The 18777-nt window shown below is 39.2% G+C and overlaps 1 protein-coding gene across 1 annotated transcript in view; it reads right to left on the bottom strand.

Moving 5' to 3' along the window:
* Positions 1-18777, bottom strand: part of GRIN2A (glutamate ionotropic receptor NMDA type subunit 2A) — a 309606-nt gene that overhangs the window by 99072 nt on the left and 191757 nt on the right. Inside the window, exon 4 of the mRNA XM_024194032.2 lies at positions 12773-12887. Within this exon, the coding sequence (XP_024049800.1) occupies positions 12773-12887 (115 nt within the window). The remainder of the gene's footprint in view (positions 1-12772; positions 12888-18777) is intronic.

Genomic DNA, 18777 nt, shown 5'->3' with positions numbered 1-18777 from the left:
CATTTTATCTCTGAAGCAGACGACTTCTCAAAAATTGTAGACCAGTGATTTATGAAGATATTGAACAGAACCAGAACCAGACACACCCAGTGTAGACCCAGCCAGTGAGCGAAAGTGGAAAGAGAAACCACAATATAGAAGGAGAAACCCTACTATAAATAGGGCCCTAATAAATTCACCATCCATTTTCATAAATGTAACAGTCACAGCATTTTAAAAATCTTGAATTTCACTGTTTCAGATATTTAAGTCTTAAATTTCACAGTGTTGTAACAAAACATGAATATGTATTTAAAAACAGCAAAATATAAACATGTGAAGCCCTTAAGACTTAGTATTTCTCAAGCTGGGTGTCCTGACCCAAAAGAGGGTCGCAAGGCTATTGTAAAAAGTATCAGAGGGGTAGTCATGTTATTCTGTATCCACAAAAACAACGAGGAGTCCGGTGGCACCTTAAAGACTAACAGATTTATTTGGGCATAAGCTTTTGTGGGTAAAAAACCCACTTCTTCAGATGCATGAAGTGAAAATTACAGATACAGGCATAAATAAAGATTTAAAAGTAGCCATTCTTCAACAAAAAACTTCAAAAACAGACTTCAAAGAGAAACTGCTGAGCTACAATTCATTTGAAAACTTAACACCATCAATTTGGGCTTGAATAGGGACCGGGAGTTGCTGGCTCACTACAAAAGCAATTTTCCCTTTCTTGGTATTGATACCTCCTCATCAATTATTGGGAGTGGACAACATCCATCCTGACTAAATTGGCCTTTGATACTGGTTCTCCACTTGTAAGGTAACTCCCTTCTCTTCATGTGCCAATATATATTTATGCCCGTATCTGTAATTTTCACTCCCTGCATCTGAAGAAGTGGGGTTTTTACCCATGAAAGCTTATGCCCAAATAAATCTGTTAGTCTTTAAGGTGCCACCAGACTTCTCGTTGTTTTTAAGGCTATTGTAAGGGAATCATGGTGTTGCCACCCTTACTTCTGCGCTGCCTTCAGAGCTGGGCGACTGGAGAGCAGCAGCTGCTGGCTGGGTGTCTTGCTTTGAAGGCAGCGCCGCTGCTAACAACAGCACAGATGTAAGGGTAGCAATACTGTGACCCCCCTACAATAGCCTTGCAACCCCCTTTTGGGTCAGAACCCCCAGTCTGAAAAACACTATGTACCATGCATCTGAAGAAGTGAGGTTTTTTACCCACGAAAGCTTTTACCCAAATAAATTTATTAATCTTTATGGTGCCACCGGACTCCTTTATGTACTTTTGTATACGTTTACCCTATAGTGTAGGGTATTTTTATAGTATAGAGTAAAAGTATACAAAAGACCAGTTTTCACAGGGGAGGACCAGATTTCATGGTCCATGACACATTTTTTTCATGGTTGTGAATTTGGTATGGCCCTAACCATAAATGCGTTTGGAGACAAAGTTGTGTGCAAAGTCCCAAGCAGACAGTGCTAAAGCACACTGCTGTACCAGCAAACAAAAATACTTTCAATTCTCCAGACATCTTTATTTCAATAGTACATTGCTTTAACAAATAATCTATTCCCACTGGGACTCTTTCCTTTTAATTGGCTAATTATATTTTCAGTTCCCAGTATAAGGGCCACAAGAATGAAATCTGATGAGCTCTCCCTCTAGGCGATGCTAAGGGAGTCTCATAACCCAAGCAATCTGGGCTAGTGTTCAACATGGGGAGAATCAAGTAATTTTTCTCTAATATTCCTTTTAAAATCTCTTTTCCCATTGTGGTAATGTGATTTTTTTTCGAGCGACATCCATTTAATTGAGCAGTAAATGCACTAGAGAAGGACCATTTGGAACTCTGCATTATGTAACCTGGAAGATGGAGCTATTGAATAGTTCAGAGACAGGTCTGAAAAATTTGATTTATGCTCCATCTCTAAATCCAATTAGCTACATGTAGTTACAGCCTACAGCAAATAGATCTATAGAAAGGAGAATAGTTTGCTTAGAGGGCAAAGAGCTTGGAAATGTGTGTGTCTGAAAAGAGAGTCTGTTTAAAGATCCCTAAGAATCCAATTAAAGTCAACATTGAAATTACAAGTGGGAGTAAGATTACTGTGGGCAGACATCATAGTGATGGGACCATATGTGTGTATATAGAAACTTCATTAAGGTAGAGTCTGTAATTTAGGATAATACACAGTAAAGGGATACTGTATTTTTCCATATATATATATATACACACACACAAACACACACACACACACACACACACACACACACTTCCGTATACAAACATTTTGAATCTCTGCTTTAAGTATAAAACTCAACACAGTTTTAACTATGAAACTGTTATCACTGCTTCCGTAATACCTGCACACAGTATACATTTGTAGGCACACACACACACAAATATACTTAAAAGCTCCTGCATTCTTGCAGCCACGTCTTGCATCTTCACCTGGATTTGGGAAGTTTTCCTTTTGTTTCGGTTTAATTTCTCCAGGATACAAGTGAAAATACACAACACAGCAGAGAATGCAGGAGTGTGTTTGATGTCAGATAGAAATACTAGTTATTAGAGCCTCATCTCATTCAGTCTTTACCAAAGTAACCCAGTGAATTGGCTAGAAAAAACATTTTCTGATAACATCTTTTGTATATGTACATTTTCTGCAACTGGCAATAATTGAAGATGGTGATGATAAATTATTTATCTTTATGTAACATATTTAGACAAAAACAACTAAAAACTCAACAAAACATAACATACAGAATAGTTCATTACTGTATATTATAGAAAATAGATAAATCAAGTCACTGTCACTAGTAATATCATCCTGGCTGCAGACCAGAATAATTGCAGGGAAGTAAAGAAAAACATATGCCACATACACCAAACAAATTCTAAAAGGAATAATCAGATATAAAGGTGCAACTTGTAGAAAGTCAATATTATCATTGAAATGGATAGCTTGATGTTGTGGTGGGAATAAAGCATTTTAACAATAGGATTCTATTCAAAGGTTTTTGCAATCTATGTGAGGTACTATGAACTGTCAGATTACATTTATAGTACTAAATCTCTTCAGGATATTAGAACATAAGTCATCAAAGGAACAGTATGTTAACAATAAATATTTGACAAAGATTATACCTGAGAGTGAATACTATACAACAAATAGCACTATGACCGGGCAAATAACTAACGCAAAAACATCATTGCAATAATTTGCATTAGTATAATTCAGTATATAATATGCTTGCTAAATTACAAGACTATTATTCATAATAATTATGTAACAAAAAATGTGACAGAATGAGATGAATAGCTACATCTGCTCTCATTACGGTTCAAATAGGCACATTCCCCTTCAGAACACATTTCAATTGCAATCTATAATAGAGCACATGCTTTCTTTTTCTCTCAAACTCCAACAGGTGTGGTGAAGATGTACAAACTTGGAGTATCTCACTCATATCAAGAAATTAATACCAAGCAAATATATGGCCTGACATACACTTTTTGTAGGAAAACTAGCTGTTTCCTTTGTTCTAGTGGACTTCTCCAACTACTCTTAGGGAACATTTTATCTTAGTTTTAAGTCAGTATCTGGAAACTACAAGATTTGATCAATTAAGCATGTCAGTTTAGTAACAATAGACAATGGCAGAAAACTACCACTAAAAACAAACCTTTCAAAATTAATGGGTCCTGCACATGCCTATCACAACATGTGGTATACCTTATCCAGTGCATCAAAAGTGCCCAGCAACAATTATGTGGGTGACTCCAGCCAATCACAAAGCTCGCAAATGAACTCACAGAAAAATGATAAAGGACAAAAACCCATATCACCTGTAGATGAACACTTTCCACAAAGCGATCATTCCATATCTGATCTTTCAATACTCATCCCCAGAGAAACCCTGCATGCACCTTCAGAAGGCAAGCCTGGGAACTTAAATTCATGATGTTAGACACCACATATCATAGACTCAACAGGCACACTGGTTTCATGGCTCATTACAACAATTTGTAACACACTTGCCAGCTAACCCTTATTGGCCCACTTCAAACTCCTATTGCATAATAATCTAACCCTTATTGCCCACTCTATTTCGATGGCCTCCTACAACATGCATTGCTCCTTATGCTTAACAATCTGCCCCTACTTGTATTTAACTTATTCTGATTTCCTTCCCAAGACTGAAGAAGAGCTCTGTGTATAACTTATACCTTCCACCAACAGAAGTTGGTCCAATAAAAGATACTGCCTCACCCACCTTGTCTCACTGCAGAGGAGAGAAAATTCTTCTTCTAAAGAAAAAAGCATTTGTTATACCCCTTGCATTGCAAAATATGACGCATGGCAGGATACAGAATACTGGAATCACTTTATATTTTTGAAGGTCCTCTTGCATGACACTTTTCTCTAGATCCCAGTTTCCTCAATTAATTTAAGATACAGCATGCTACAATTAGTACATATACGTGTTAACGACAGGAAACATTAATTCTAGATATTCACCTGAAAGTTCTTGGTGAAGTTCAAGAAACATATTGGAACCTCTGACCTTCAAAACTGGGTTGAAAGCCTCACAAGGGAGACTATGCAGCTCTACCCCTTATTCCACATCCGACTCCTCTGTGGACAGGAAAGCACATATACTGTGGCCCTCAGGCACTAGAGCAGTGTTTCCCAAACTTGGGATGCCGCTTGTGTAGGGAAAGCCCCTGGCGGGCCGGGCCAGTTTGTTTATCTGCCCCATGCACAGGTTCGGCCAATCGCGGCTCCCATTGGCCGCGGTTCGCTGCTCCAGGCCAATGGGAGCTGCTGGAAGCGGCGCAGGCCGAGGGCTGTACTGGCTGCCACTTCCAGCAGCTCCCATTGGTCTGGGGCAGCGAACCACGGCCAGTGGGAGCCGCAATCGGCCGAACCTGCGCACGGGGCAGGTAAACAAACCGGCCCAGCCCGCCAGGAGCTTTCCCTACACAAGCGGCGTCCCAAGTTTGGGAAACACTGCACTAGAGTAATAAGTGAGGTGTATATATATATATATATATATATATATACCTAGATTATAGATAGACAGCAGCAGAGTAGTCACACAGGCTACTGCAGTCCTGAGTGGTTTTACTGCTGCTCCTTAGTTTGTGAAGAAAAGTCCCAGTGCATGGCATAGTTCCTTCAGCTGTGTTGAGATTAGGATTTGACCCAACTAGCCTAGTGCAGCATAGCCTTGTTTAGTGCAAGTTTTCAAATAATCCTGAGAAATACTGGATTAGATATAAGCCTATGGTATGAACACTCGGAACCCTCTAATAGTGCAGGTTAGGCATTTCACTATAATAGGAGAGTCCTACTCAGGCCAATGACCCCCTTTGTCTTCACCTCCAGATTGATGGTTTGACAGCTGCCTTCTTGGCTGATGCATAGGGGACTGAATCAGGGACCTTCCAAAACTAAAAGCATGAGCTGCTACAGCTTGAGCTAAAGTGCCAAGAATCTATACATTGGGGCTGTGACAACTCATATCCTCTGCGGATTGGCACAGAAGGGACCTCTAACATACGCACACCAGTGGGTTATAGTGGCAGGGCCTTGGCAGCTGAAGTAGTGTCTGGATGGCCATGCCTTCACTCCCAGTGGGGAACAGCTCCAGCACAAATGCCCCTGCTCCTGTATTCTTCCCACTGGAACCAGCTGCTATAAAAATAGGAGTCAAGCATTCTTCACCACTCCTCCACAACAGTTACAATTCTTCCCCTATTTTTTCAGCCAGAGAGGAGGAGAATGGTGATTATTCTTTTGGAACACAGCATTTAACAACTGCTAGGTAATAAATGATGCATTCCAAGGAAATTAGCTAAGAAGAACACCGATACAAAGAAGTGAAATTTCACTATAATAAAAACTATTTTAAAAAGCCACATGGTTCACTGAAAAGCAGAGATGCAATTCTGGACTTTAACTCTACTCTGAATACAGTTTTATCATGAACACATCTAGAAATACGTTGTGTTTACATTTTAACTAACATGATTTTAAACAGGACTTTTTGCAACTAAGGTAGCCAAAAAAGTGTGTTGCTATGTCTACTCTAGGTGTAAAGTCATGTTTAACATCATGTTAGAACATATTAGCCCCATGACAGAATTGCCTATAAGAAGGTTCCATTGTATATTTCACATGAGGAATATGTAAGCAAATGGACATTTAGTTCCTAGTTATTTCAACCGTTCTAGTTAAAAGGTGTATGGTTTCCCCATATTTTTTATTGAAAGTACCATTGTGTGGACTGAATTGTCAACAAAACTGCAGCTTCACTTCATCTACTGAGAAATTATACTCGGTACTGTATTACCTCAGTGATTTTTCAACATCATGGTAATTTGACAGCAAAAAGCTTTCTAAAATCTGAACCAGTGTTCTGATTTTCAGTTCTCAACAAGGACAGTGTTGCTTCGTTTGTAATGCTGTACGTGCTACACTTCCTCTATTGACTACATGAAACGGGAGATTTTTTTTGCCAGATGGAACTCTCCGTGGAGAACTTAGTTCTCTTATCTCAGACAGGGGATTCCTCCACCACAAGCCCCCCGTTTTCATGATATGCATGTCATACCTTGCACATCAAGGCTGACTCCTGCTTCTGCAAGTTAATCAAAGTGCAAAATCAAGCCCTAGACCACATGCAATAAATGCAGTGTTAATGCACAGTTGGAATTTTAATACATCTGGAAATGTGGAAGTGAAGGTTCCTACAGCAACATGAGATTTGGAACAGACTCAGCTGTGTTGTACATACAATGTAATATTTTCTACAAACATTTTGATAAGCAGGAGTAAAGCAAAAAATGTTTTACATTTCACTAATTTATTATGCATTTTTAAAAAGTCTTCTTTCTCTTTTTCCCCCCCTTGCCCTAGAAATATGAGAGATATCAGATGCTCACTTCACCTTCTCTGCAGGTGAACAGACATGAACAGCGATATCACACAAGGCTATAACCTGAACCGTACTACTCCCTCCCTCCAATCTAGGAGCAAGGGAGTGGAAGTCTCACTCTTAGTGTACAGCACCATTTGACATTACTCTGAAGACGGGTTCTTCAGAAAGAGAAAGATTTGAGGATATTGTAGCTAATTTTATAAAGGTAAAATAGCAAGCAGGAAAAATGTTTTTAACAAATCAGGCTATGTGTTTGCTTTTACACATCACAGAATAGTAACAAAGCACAATTGTTTTTATCCTGTGCTCACCTTTATATCTGGAATATACTCTTGTTTAAGTGTAATATGTTCCTGCTTTTGCTATTAAATGTTCGCCATAAAATAAGGTTTAGTATAGGATATGCAAAGTAGCTGAATTAATTTTTCTCTAGGAACTTAATTTTGCATTTGATATTTTTTATCTATTTTTACTATACTTTGATATGGTTTTTGCATTTAATTTCCTTGGCTTCTTTTAAAAAAAACAGAGGATATGTGAGTCATGCTTAAAATGTTTGTATTTAAATGGCCCCAAAAGCCTTTGAAGTTCACATCTCCGTGAGGTCAATTGAACGGGAAAGGGCGATACCTCATTGAGGTGAACAGATGCTACTGTTTGGCCATGGAGCGATTTCTGCAGGGCTAGTTTAACAGGGCAGCAGCACATCACACTGTATTAGAGCTAGGGGTAGTGTTGCTTACTCTTGCATTTTTATCCAGGGAGACCATTTCAATGAAGCACACACATTACACACTCTATGTAAACTGTCTTGCCTGAGAACAACAGCCCCTGTGCCCAGCAAGAATGGGAGGGAGAATACATACTTGTGGAGCTTCTTCAAGGTCTATCATAATATCTTGGTGGATGCCTAATTAACATTCCTAGAAGTGATTTTCAGCCTTATAACTATTATTCGTTCAAACAACCTTTTTCAAACTTGGTTGTGGACCACCCACTGCCATCCGCCCCCCCTCCTCCAATTAATACTATTTATACACTAAGTGTAAGTTTCAAAGTTTGCATGTCTGAGTCATTTATAGAGGGAAAGTGATTCTTTTTTTATTTTTACAGTGAGAACATGTACCTTTTTTCAGCCTGTAACAACTCAGCTATGGCTGAATGGATTTTCTGCACATTTAAACCTTGCAGCTAAATCCAGCATAGGTATTTTTAGTCCCAAAAGAGAAATTTTATGGAAGTTATAATCAAGTAAAAACAGATGATTATACTATGAGCAAAGGGAAACTGAATCAAGGGGTTTCATATTAAAACTTGTACCTTCAGGAGAAAACTAGATAAAAGCACCTCACATTAAACAGAAGCAATTACTCTTCATTACTCACATTATAAAGTAACTATACTGCAATTTGTATGTACATTCGTTATACTACAAGGACTACTGGATTGTTGTACTATCAGTATTTTACATGAGTGACCCATATAATTAGATACTAGGAGTTATAAAATCCCACTGAAACAGAACTGTGATACAACCTATTGAAACACTGCCAGTTGAAGTAAAATTGTGCCCATCAGGAAACTAACAAAAGGAAGATGTTGGCTCTAAGTTTAATAATGTATTTATACTGTTTGAAAGGTGTCAGACTTTCTGTCAAACTCCTACTAGAGCAAGAAGAGGGGAAACATTAGATAAACTTGAATGACGCTGTACAGATCTAAGTGTCCACACTCAGTTTGTTCCTGCTAGTGAAGGAAGCAACTGAGGTGTATGGTATGTGAAGGGAACTCTAGGAAGGCACATGGAACACTGTCTATCCATGCCAGAAGAAAGACAGGAGGCCATGGATGTGGTTTAATTAGGCCACAACTTCATTCACATATAATATGTGGGAGTACCCAGCAATAAATTGCACAGTGCAGGGAAGAGGGGGTCAGTTCCCCACTGGTCCAGACACAGGAGACCCAAACCCCTTCCTCAGCTCCCTTAAGAAGACCAGGAAAAGAACAGGGGTCAGCTCTGCACTGACAAGATTTAGGAGCCACAAACTCCCCTTACTAGCTCCCATAAGGGATGCTTTCCTTCAAAATTCTTTTCCAATCCAATTTACCCCATAGCCATATCCCTTCCCTACAGAGGACATGCACTGGATATCCGCCACAAGAAGATGCCAGCAAAATGCTTGGCTGCCTCCCCCATCCCCACTAGGTCCCCTGATGTCCACAGATTCCCTCTTTTATTTTTAAACTAAGGTGAACCATATTTGCAGGCAGTGTCTGCTCCCAGACTGCCACAGAGCCTATAAGGTTGCAGTGGGTACAGCAGAGATGATAAAAAGATTTACATAAACTGTTAGGCTAATACCTTCTCATGCCTCCAAGTTGAAATTCATGAATTCTCATACCTTGTCTGAAGCTGCACAATGGAACTATAATGCTTCAAAATATGTCTGGTTACACAGAGCCTGTACTCAGTCCTCCCCACTCTCATATGGTGGTCACTTGTTGAAATAGACCCAAGTATTTCTTTGAAGTCTGGAGAGTGTTCACATCGAGGAGTTTGGACATGACCAATCCCCTGGTCAGTTTCCTTAAGCAGTTACTAGTTCATTTTTCAAAACTCTATCAAACCACTTGCTTTGGTGGTCCCTTAAGACAAATTTAACTATATAAAATGTATGAGATTATGATACTATGAGGATCATTGGCTATGTTTTAAACCACTTTCCCCTTGAGCGGTCTCATACTAATACTGACCTCACAGTGTGTTGTTATCAAAGTGATTTTTCCACAGGTTAATATATAATTGGTAGACTATTGCATATTTAAAAATAACATTTAAGATTTTAGTGATGGTTACTGAGCAGAATGTTCCTTACAACATTCAGATTTACAGGTTTAGTTCACACTGCAGGATTAAATAATTTAATTCATGTCAATGAATATAAAGAAATATGTCATGTGATATGGGAAACTCTCTCTACAGGGTTATCATGTTTACTGAGGCTACAGTAACTCATTCTTGATCATACAAATTCAGCTCGGAAACTGATTCAACAACATTTAGGCAAACTGGAGCTCCAACCCTGCATTCTGTGTGTACCCCAGATGTGGATCTCATGGGACTTCATGGATTTCAATGGGAGCTTAGGTTTCCCAAGCAGTGCACGATCAAGCATTAAGAATTTAAAATACATCTATCATACCTCTGTTTATTTTTCCTAGGCCCTGATACAGCAAGCATTTTCTTAGTTCTAGGTTATGGCATCTTACTCACAATTAACTTGATTAATAATCCCACTCTTTTCAAATATGTGCATAAAGTTGACAGAATCTGGCCCTCAATAAATGCACTTTCAATGGGAATACTATAAGAGTGAAGATTTGTAGGATCAGTCTCATAATATAATTATTTATGTTCTAGATCATCACACTGTACAGCATTTGCAGTTATCAAAAAAACCAGAATTACTTACTAGCTACAGTGCATTTTATTCCATGGAGCACATTCCTTGGGCATGGAGGTTTATGTGCACCAATAAGAGCTTAGCCCTCAGTATAATTAAATGCATTCTAGATGCAGTCAAGATTCAGAACCTCAAGCCAAATTTTGAAAGGATTAAGATTAATACTTGAAAGGAATTTAACACAATGTGTTTTAATAAAAAATATTTTGCAACAAATATTGACCATTTATAACTTTACTGCCAGGCAGATTATTAATTATTATTATTATTACTATTATTATTTTGACTGATAGGGAGAGCAGGGCATGACATTTTAATTAGCACTCAAAAAAATTTTGAAACATGAAATTATTCAAATTGATAAAAATGCCAAGGGGGTTCTAGATTGTGTTTGGATTTTTAAACACATCCAAATTTAGGAAAGATTGTGGAGTTCACTCACTCCTCCAATGTGAGCTCAGTTCAATTAGTGAACTCGGAAGAAATTGCAGAGCAGTCTCCAAAAAATTCTTTGATCCACATGGCATATCTTGACCAATATTCTGCTCTCCCAATGCATACAGAAATCCTAGTGATGACAAAATGATAGATTTGTGTCACCAATATCAATGGTAATATTGCCCATACAGAGAAAGCAGATGATCATAGGTGAGTATATTTGCTGCTGTAGGTCACAAAAGACAATTTTCTTATCTGAACTGAGTATAGAAAATGTTAGTGCCCACTCTTAGATCACCATATTAGGTGATTTCAGATTTGTTACGGTTTTGAAAGCTGGGAACCACGTATCATTGGGGCTTATTTGATAAGATATAATTTTAAAAGTCAGTTAGGACATGAGGAAATAAAGAGGCCTTGACTGAAAAAGTGTTTGTGAAATAGTATCTTAAAAAGGGAGGAAACTAAAACAAGCAAGATTATTGTACAATAAGGACCCAATTCTGATGTTAATGGCAGTAGATGGTGGTTAAATGACAGAAAAATGTAGTCCTAGATGCTAAATTGCCATTTTAAATACTAAACTCCACTTCAAAAATATTTACACCCTATACATTGCCATGTGTGTTATCTATATGATAAGATTCCAGGAGTGTCACTCTGTGTGTCATTTTGAAGCTTAAAATGGCTGTTGAGTCACTATGAAATGATAGGAACAGCTATAAGCGTGTTTAGAATATCACCAATATCACCAATCTCTTTGTTTAGAAAAATCATCACTGGGTTTTGCGGTCTGCTACTGTCCAATTTTTAAATTCTCAGCCATTTTGACTTTGCAAATGACACCCAAACAACAGCAAGGCATGTGTCTATGCCATGCCAACTGTCCAAGACCATTGTGATATCAGAAGTATATTCAGATCACTTCCCTTACTTTGCAGCTACTTTGCATACAATAATTTCATTGGTTGTATGAGGGAGACTGCACAGATGGTGGATTACTTGGCATAATAGCCACACCCGTGCAACCACATGGGTTGTCAGCAACTAGTTCCACGTTAACAGGTGAGCCGTCAGGATGTAGTGGTACTAACAATTATTAGAGCTGGTTGGGACATTTTAGACACAGTGTATTTTTGTCTTAAATATGCTGTTTCATCAAAGCAGAAATGTTTTGCAGAGATGTACTGATTTTGACAAGTTTTTGACAGGAAGGTTTCTGAGGTCCTGGGTGGCTTCTCTAGTCACTTTTGACAAGGCAGACAGACACTCATGAATTGAAAACCTGACCTTTTTGATCCAAAAATAATCAGATGTTTTTAGGCAATTCTATTTCGCAAAAATGTTTGTTGTCATTCCAATGCAAAACAAAAACAAATTTTGAAACCTCCAAAGCTGTTGCAAAATGGAACGGTGATCCAACAGCCAGATCTAATATCTATCATGAAAATACTGTGCACTTACAGACAGCCTTACATCCAAGGACTTCAAATCACTAATGAATGAAGATTCAACATTCCTAATAGACAGGTATTGCTATCCCTGTTTTACAGAAGGAAAAACTAATGCACAAGTGACCTACTTAAGGTCACTCAAGATTTCCAGACCAAAACCAGGAGTAGAACCCATAAACCTAGATTCCCAGTTTTGTGTTTTAGCCACATGATCATCCTTCCCCTACCTTCAGGCAGTGGCATGCACATATGAAAGTATATGCTGCACGTACACAGCCTAATATATACATTCTGTTGAAATTGAACACATACCATGTCCCCAATCTATTTTGGGGGGTTGCCTACATTTACAGTCAGAATAGCAGTGTATTGACATCAACAAACCAGGAATTCAGAAGTGTTTCACGGGAGAGGGAGCTGCACTGAAATTCTCTCTTTGTGCCTTTCAGTACATTAACACGTAGACAAATGCTCACCTTTTCCCACTTCCGGTCCTTGTTCAGCACTATCACCACCAGCTTTGGGTGTGCCTGGTAGCCATCTTCTGTGAAGGACAAATCTTTACCTTCCCAAGTCACATTCATCATAAACCTAACAGGAAAAAAAAAGTTCAGTGAAAAATGAATGAGCTGGCCAACAGTTAATGAGCAAGCTAATTCAATCATCAGAACAATACTGATGAAATACACACACATTAAATCCCATCACTGCTGTGAAAATCCTAGGTCTGCAGCTGGAGTCTCTGGGGCATTCCTTGAAGGGAAGAGAAAGCAAAGTACAATATACACTTGACTTGCACTGCAGAGGAACGCGGTTATTTCCCACCTTGTTACTGGATTTGCTTTCCATCAATTTATCATAATTTGGTTGAAGGTAGGTGAACAATAAAATGCATTATGGATATGACGTGACCTCTTAATGCACAGGAGGAGTGTAGATGAAAACCATCCAGTTCAACGTAATTCAAATAAGTTCATACAGCTTTGTTATTAGATATTGTTTAGGCCAACAAACAAACTGTTTATTTGATTCTACATTTAACATTTGCTCATGCTTCTATATTTTGTATCCTTAGCTGTGACTTCATTGTGGTTTAATTAAACCTGTTACCAGAGAGGAACTATATGCTCCAACTGTATTAATACTGATGTTATCATTAATCATATTTTATATTTGCTTATAATGAAATATGCAAAAAATGTGACTCACCCATTTTATCTCCATTTACATCAATAAAAAGAATACAATAGGGGAATGCTACCACCGTTCTGTTATACAGATCAATTGGAATGTCAGATCATGCTAACAAACATTTTAAAGCAACTTAATATCATACCTTACTATGGCCTTGAAACCTGACCTGAACCCGATGGCCTCCGATAGGGTAGGCTCTCACCACCTCCTACAGTGGCTTCGTGCCCTGCTTCTGCTCACCACCGTCATCTTGTTGCATTGTGTGCGCTGCGGAGTGAGTGTCCTGATACGTCACAGTGAGGTGATGGTGGCCGGCAGGAGTGGGTCATGCAGCCACTGTCACCCTTACCCCACAGGAAGGAGGCAACCAGAGATGTACCAATCTCTGTGGTGAGCCACTAGAAACACCCCTATTCAGGGATTATTCCCCACTGAGAACTATTTTTGACATCTGTCAGTTAGCCAATTCTTAGCCCATTTAACATATGCTCTATTGATATCACAGTACTAATTTCTTTATCAGAGTGTTGTGCAGTATTAACCAAAATGCCTAACAAAAGTCTTAAGTATTTTACATCTATGAAGTTACCTTTATCAATCAAACTTGCAGTCTCACCAAAGAGTGAGAGCAGGTTTATTTCACAAGACCAATTTTCTGCAAAACCATGTTGACTGGCATTAATTATATCCCTGTTCATTAATTCTTAATCAATTGACTCCCACATCAGCTTTTCCACTATTTTGCCTGGATTGATGTCAGGCTAAGTAGCCTATAGTTACCTGTGTCATCTTGCTTGCCCTTTTTTGAACACTGGCACAACATTAGCACTCTTCCAGTCTTTGGAAATTTTCCCCTTAATCCAAGATCTATTAAAGTTGAACATCAGCAGTCCAGAGATCTCCTCGGCCAACTCTTTTAGGACTGTTGGGTACAAGTTATCTGGGCCTGTTGATTCAAAAGTGTTTATCACTAGTAGAGTTTCTCTCTAACATCTTCCTTAACTACTAATGGATTGGAAAATACGTAATTATTTTCATATTATTCTTAAGAGAGTAATTTATTGACCGCTTCTGCCTTTTCTGCATCATCATTAACTATTTTACCATCTCCATCTAGTAGTGGGCCTTATAACCATTGCTAGGATTTCTTTTTTCCTAATGTGCTTAAACTTCTCCTTATTGTCCTTAGCCCTTCCAGACATGAATTTTTCTCTCATATCCTTAGCTTCCCATATCAATTCTCTGCATTTTATAGCAGTCAATATAAATCAGATGTTATTTATTTCTTCTTTCTCTATTTGTTATATATTGCTTTTTATTTCTAATTGCTGCCTTCATTTCACTACTGAATTAGGAAGGCCTTTTAGACAAAGTTGTCCCTTTTTCTTCATTGTGGAACCATAGCTTTCTAGCCATCTAATAAGCTCTTCTTCAAGAGCTCTGTATTTTCATTCACAATTTTTCTCTAAATGTTTCTGCCCAGTCAATTTTGCTCAGTTTTCCTCAGCTTTAAGAAATTAGCCCTTTTGAAGCACATACATTACAAACCTCTATGAAGAGCTAATGTACAGAAATTCTGACTGTTAAGCCCTCAATTACAACTTCAATACAAGTAAAATCCGTTTCCCCATTCTTATATGTGCAGATCCCCAGCAACAGTAGAAATTGTATGTTTCTGCTGTGTAAAAACAGCAAGATTAAAACAGTGCGTGCCTCAGGTGATCAGCACACTCTTCTCACCCACAGCACATCTCATGCAGAAGGGAAGACTGAATTGTGCCAGATGGTTTGGCTCTGGAAAGAGGCAGGGATCTTTGGAGCAGCTACCATACCTTCCTGAGTGTTTGGAGAGCAGCTAATACAATGGGGCCTTAACCCTGCCTGGAGCCTTTGGGCAGTACCATAATGCAAACAAACCCAACAAACAATCTGGCCCTGAGATTGGAGATGCACTGTACTCCCACCTGTGGGGAGGACCGTCACACCACCTAAATCAGTATGAATCCTCCAAAACATAACATAGCAAAGCTGACAGTTAGTTAGACGTATCTGCCTTTGTAAGAAATCTATGATAATATATTTTCATAACATACTATACAGGTTATGATCTGAGCTATACTTTAATCCATTCAAAGGATGTGCAACCATACATTGCCCCCTTTTTGATAAACTTCTAAATGCTGAATAATGGGACCAAGACTTACTATCGTTATAAGACAACAACATACATCTGCTCAGTTTCACACTATAGCATTGCCATTTGATATTAGCCCCTCTCCTGGATAGTAATTTACATGCTTGCAGTATTATTCATCTAGGTCTCATCTATTAAAAATGTTTTAGGGACCTTTTCTCCAAATTCTCTATATAAAAATCAACTTCCAAACCATACACAGAGGACAAGTATATTACTCTCCTATGCAATAATGGAAATAGTATATGTCATAACTTTTCCTATCCTGTATGGGCTTGGGTCAGATCCTTATCCCTACACCAGCCCGGGTAAGCCACGTAAACCGGGCTGGAGCAGCACAAAGGGGAACTAAATGCTCTGGTTCTAGATGGAGTATTCCTCAACTCCTAACAGGCCTGACAAACTCACTACACATTTCTGTCATAGTATTTATCTATAAAGAATGTTGTCATGCATATTAAATGAAATCCAGTGACACACTGGTCATTAATATCATTGTGAGATACATGTAGAGATTATACCTAAAAGGTTATGTGTATATACTGAAAATATATCCCAAGAATCACAAAAAGGCATCCTTTAAAAATTGGAAGTCAAATCCTAGTGTGGAAAATAGAAAGGAGCATAACCTCTGGCAAGTCAAGTGTAAAAATATAAATATGCAAATGTAAAAAGGATTTGAAGAGCAACTAGTGAAAGAAACAAACTAACCACAAATTTTTATTTTAGTGCATCAGAAGCAGGATGCCTGCCAAATAATCAGTGGGGTCATTGGACAATGAAGGTGCTAAAGGAGGACTCAAAGAAGACCAGGCTGTTGTGGAGAAGCTCAATACATTCTTTGCATCACTCTTCACTGAAGACGATGTGAGGGAGATTCCCATACCTGAACAATTCTTTTTAGATGACAAATCTGAGGAACTGTCCCAGATAGAGGTATCAGTAGACAAAGTTTTGGAACAAATTGACAAATTAAACAGTAATAAGTCACCAGGACCAGATGGTATTCACCCAAGAGTTCTGCAGGAACTCAAATATGAGGTTGCAGAATTACTAACTGTAGTATGTAACCTATTGCTTAAATCAGCTTCTGTACCAGATGACTGGAGGATAGCTAATGTAATGACAATTTTTCAAAAAGACTCTAGGGTGATCCTGAAAATTACAGGCCTGTAAACCTAACTTTAGTACCAGGCAAACTGGTTGAAACTATAGTAAAGAACAGAATTATGAGACTCACAGATGAACACAATACGTTGGGGAAGAATCAACATGCCTTTTGTAAAGGAAAATCATGCCTCCCCAATCTATTACAATTCTTTGAGGATGTCAACAAACACGGGGATAAGGATGATCCAGTTGACACAATGTACTTGGACTTTCAGAAAGCCTTTGACAAGGTACCCACTCCTGCAAGGGGTAAATACAGATGGTGACCAGCCAGAGGCCCGAGTCATGAAGAGGATGCTGCGGTACTTGAACTGAGGTGGGTCTGCAGTTGGAGAAGACGATGGGTGAGGCACCACCAGGAGAGGGGGCAGCAACTGGCAGAGCTAATCCCGGTGATAGCCAGAAGGAGGGGCCGCTGTGGCGAGCAGACCCCATCACAGCACCCCATCATCTGTTTGAACTCAATCCTAATAAAAAACAGGGACATGTGAAGGCAACAGGCAACAGAGAATAAACACTGTGAGGGTTACTAACCCTGGGGACAAAAACAATGGTTTTGGGGGAACATAAAAGGGGAAGGCAAAAGGACACATCTTTATCCTTTACCGAGGAAGCAAAAAGAATAGCACTTTTTGCATTCATGAATGCTGCATCCTGGCCACATGTGTTAGTTACACTGGGAGATTGCGTTAGATGAGAAATTGCTTTAGACAAGAATTTTAGCCTGTTAAAATTAAGTTTAGACTCTAAGAAGCATGTTATACCTTTTGATTTACATGTATCCTATTCTTATTCTCCTTGCTCACTATCTCTTACATCTTAATCTTTTTAATAAAGATATTTGTTTTCACTGTAAAAAGATTACAGTGCTATGTTATAAAAGACCTGATCCTGAGTTGTTCTAGTTAATCTGTGCATACATTGTCTCTTTGGGAACAGTGTACTTGGTAATTACTGTGAGTGTCTACTGACAAGGGCTGGATATTGAGAGGAACTCAGGGGTGTACTTGCCACCAGTCTGCATGGAGACAGCGAGGTCTCCAGAGAGCTGGAAGTCAGTGTTTGTGGGGAAGCTGCTGTTGGTTTCAGGGAGCTGAAGCACAGAACACCTAGACAACACGGATTCATGCTAAGGGTAGGTAGTGGCAAGATACCTCACGACCTTGAGTACCCCTGGGGAGTGTCACATTGTACTTTCAACAAGAGGTCAAGCACCTGCTAACTCTTGTGAAAACTACCACCTGCCTAGCCTTCACTAGGACTTGACCTGTGTTAGCTAACATTTGTTAGCTACTTTTGTTGGCACAAGTGCTGTCTTTCTAAAATTTTAGAATGAAGGTAAAGTAGCCAATCCTCACATGGGGAGCTCATTCTCTTATTTCTCAATCATCCTCCAGGATATATAATTTCTGATGGATCTTTCACTGATACTTTTAGGATAGGTCTGCATTGGAGCTGGAGGTATAATTTCCACCATGTACACACACACACACCCTGGTTGAGCTAGTGCACTAAAAATAGCACTGTAGCCGTGGCTGCATGGGCAGTGGCTAGCTGCCCTGAAGTACAAACCAGTCTGAAACCCTAGGTATGTATTTAGGGTGCTTGCTGGTCTAATACCTTCAGCTCCAGTGTAGACATACCCTTAGGTTATCTGATTGTAGTCCCTTTAGCTCATCCTATCTGTCTGACGCAGGGATCGGCAACCTTTGGCACATTGACCCTGGTGGGCCGGGCTGGTTTGTTTACTTGCCGCATCTGCAGGTTCAGCCGATTGCAGTTCCCACTGGCCGCGGTTCTTTGTCCCAGACCAATGGGGGCTGCGAAAAGTGGTGCAGGCCGTGGGATGTGCTGATTGATAAGAGTCACCTGGGGCTTCAAACATAACCGTATATTGTGAAACTCCTTGAGGAAAGTTGGGTA

This window comes from Terrapene carolina, unplaced genomic scaffold (assembly GCF_002925995.2).
Source record: "Terrapene carolina triunguis isolate 2854851 unplaced genomic scaffold, T_m_triunguis-2.0 Scaffold93, whole genome shotgun sequence".
Classification (NCBI taxonomy): Eukaryota; Metazoa; Chordata; order Testudines; family Emydidae; genus Terrapene; species Terrapene triunguis.
This window is presented reverse-complemented; position numbering and strand designations above follow the sequence as displayed.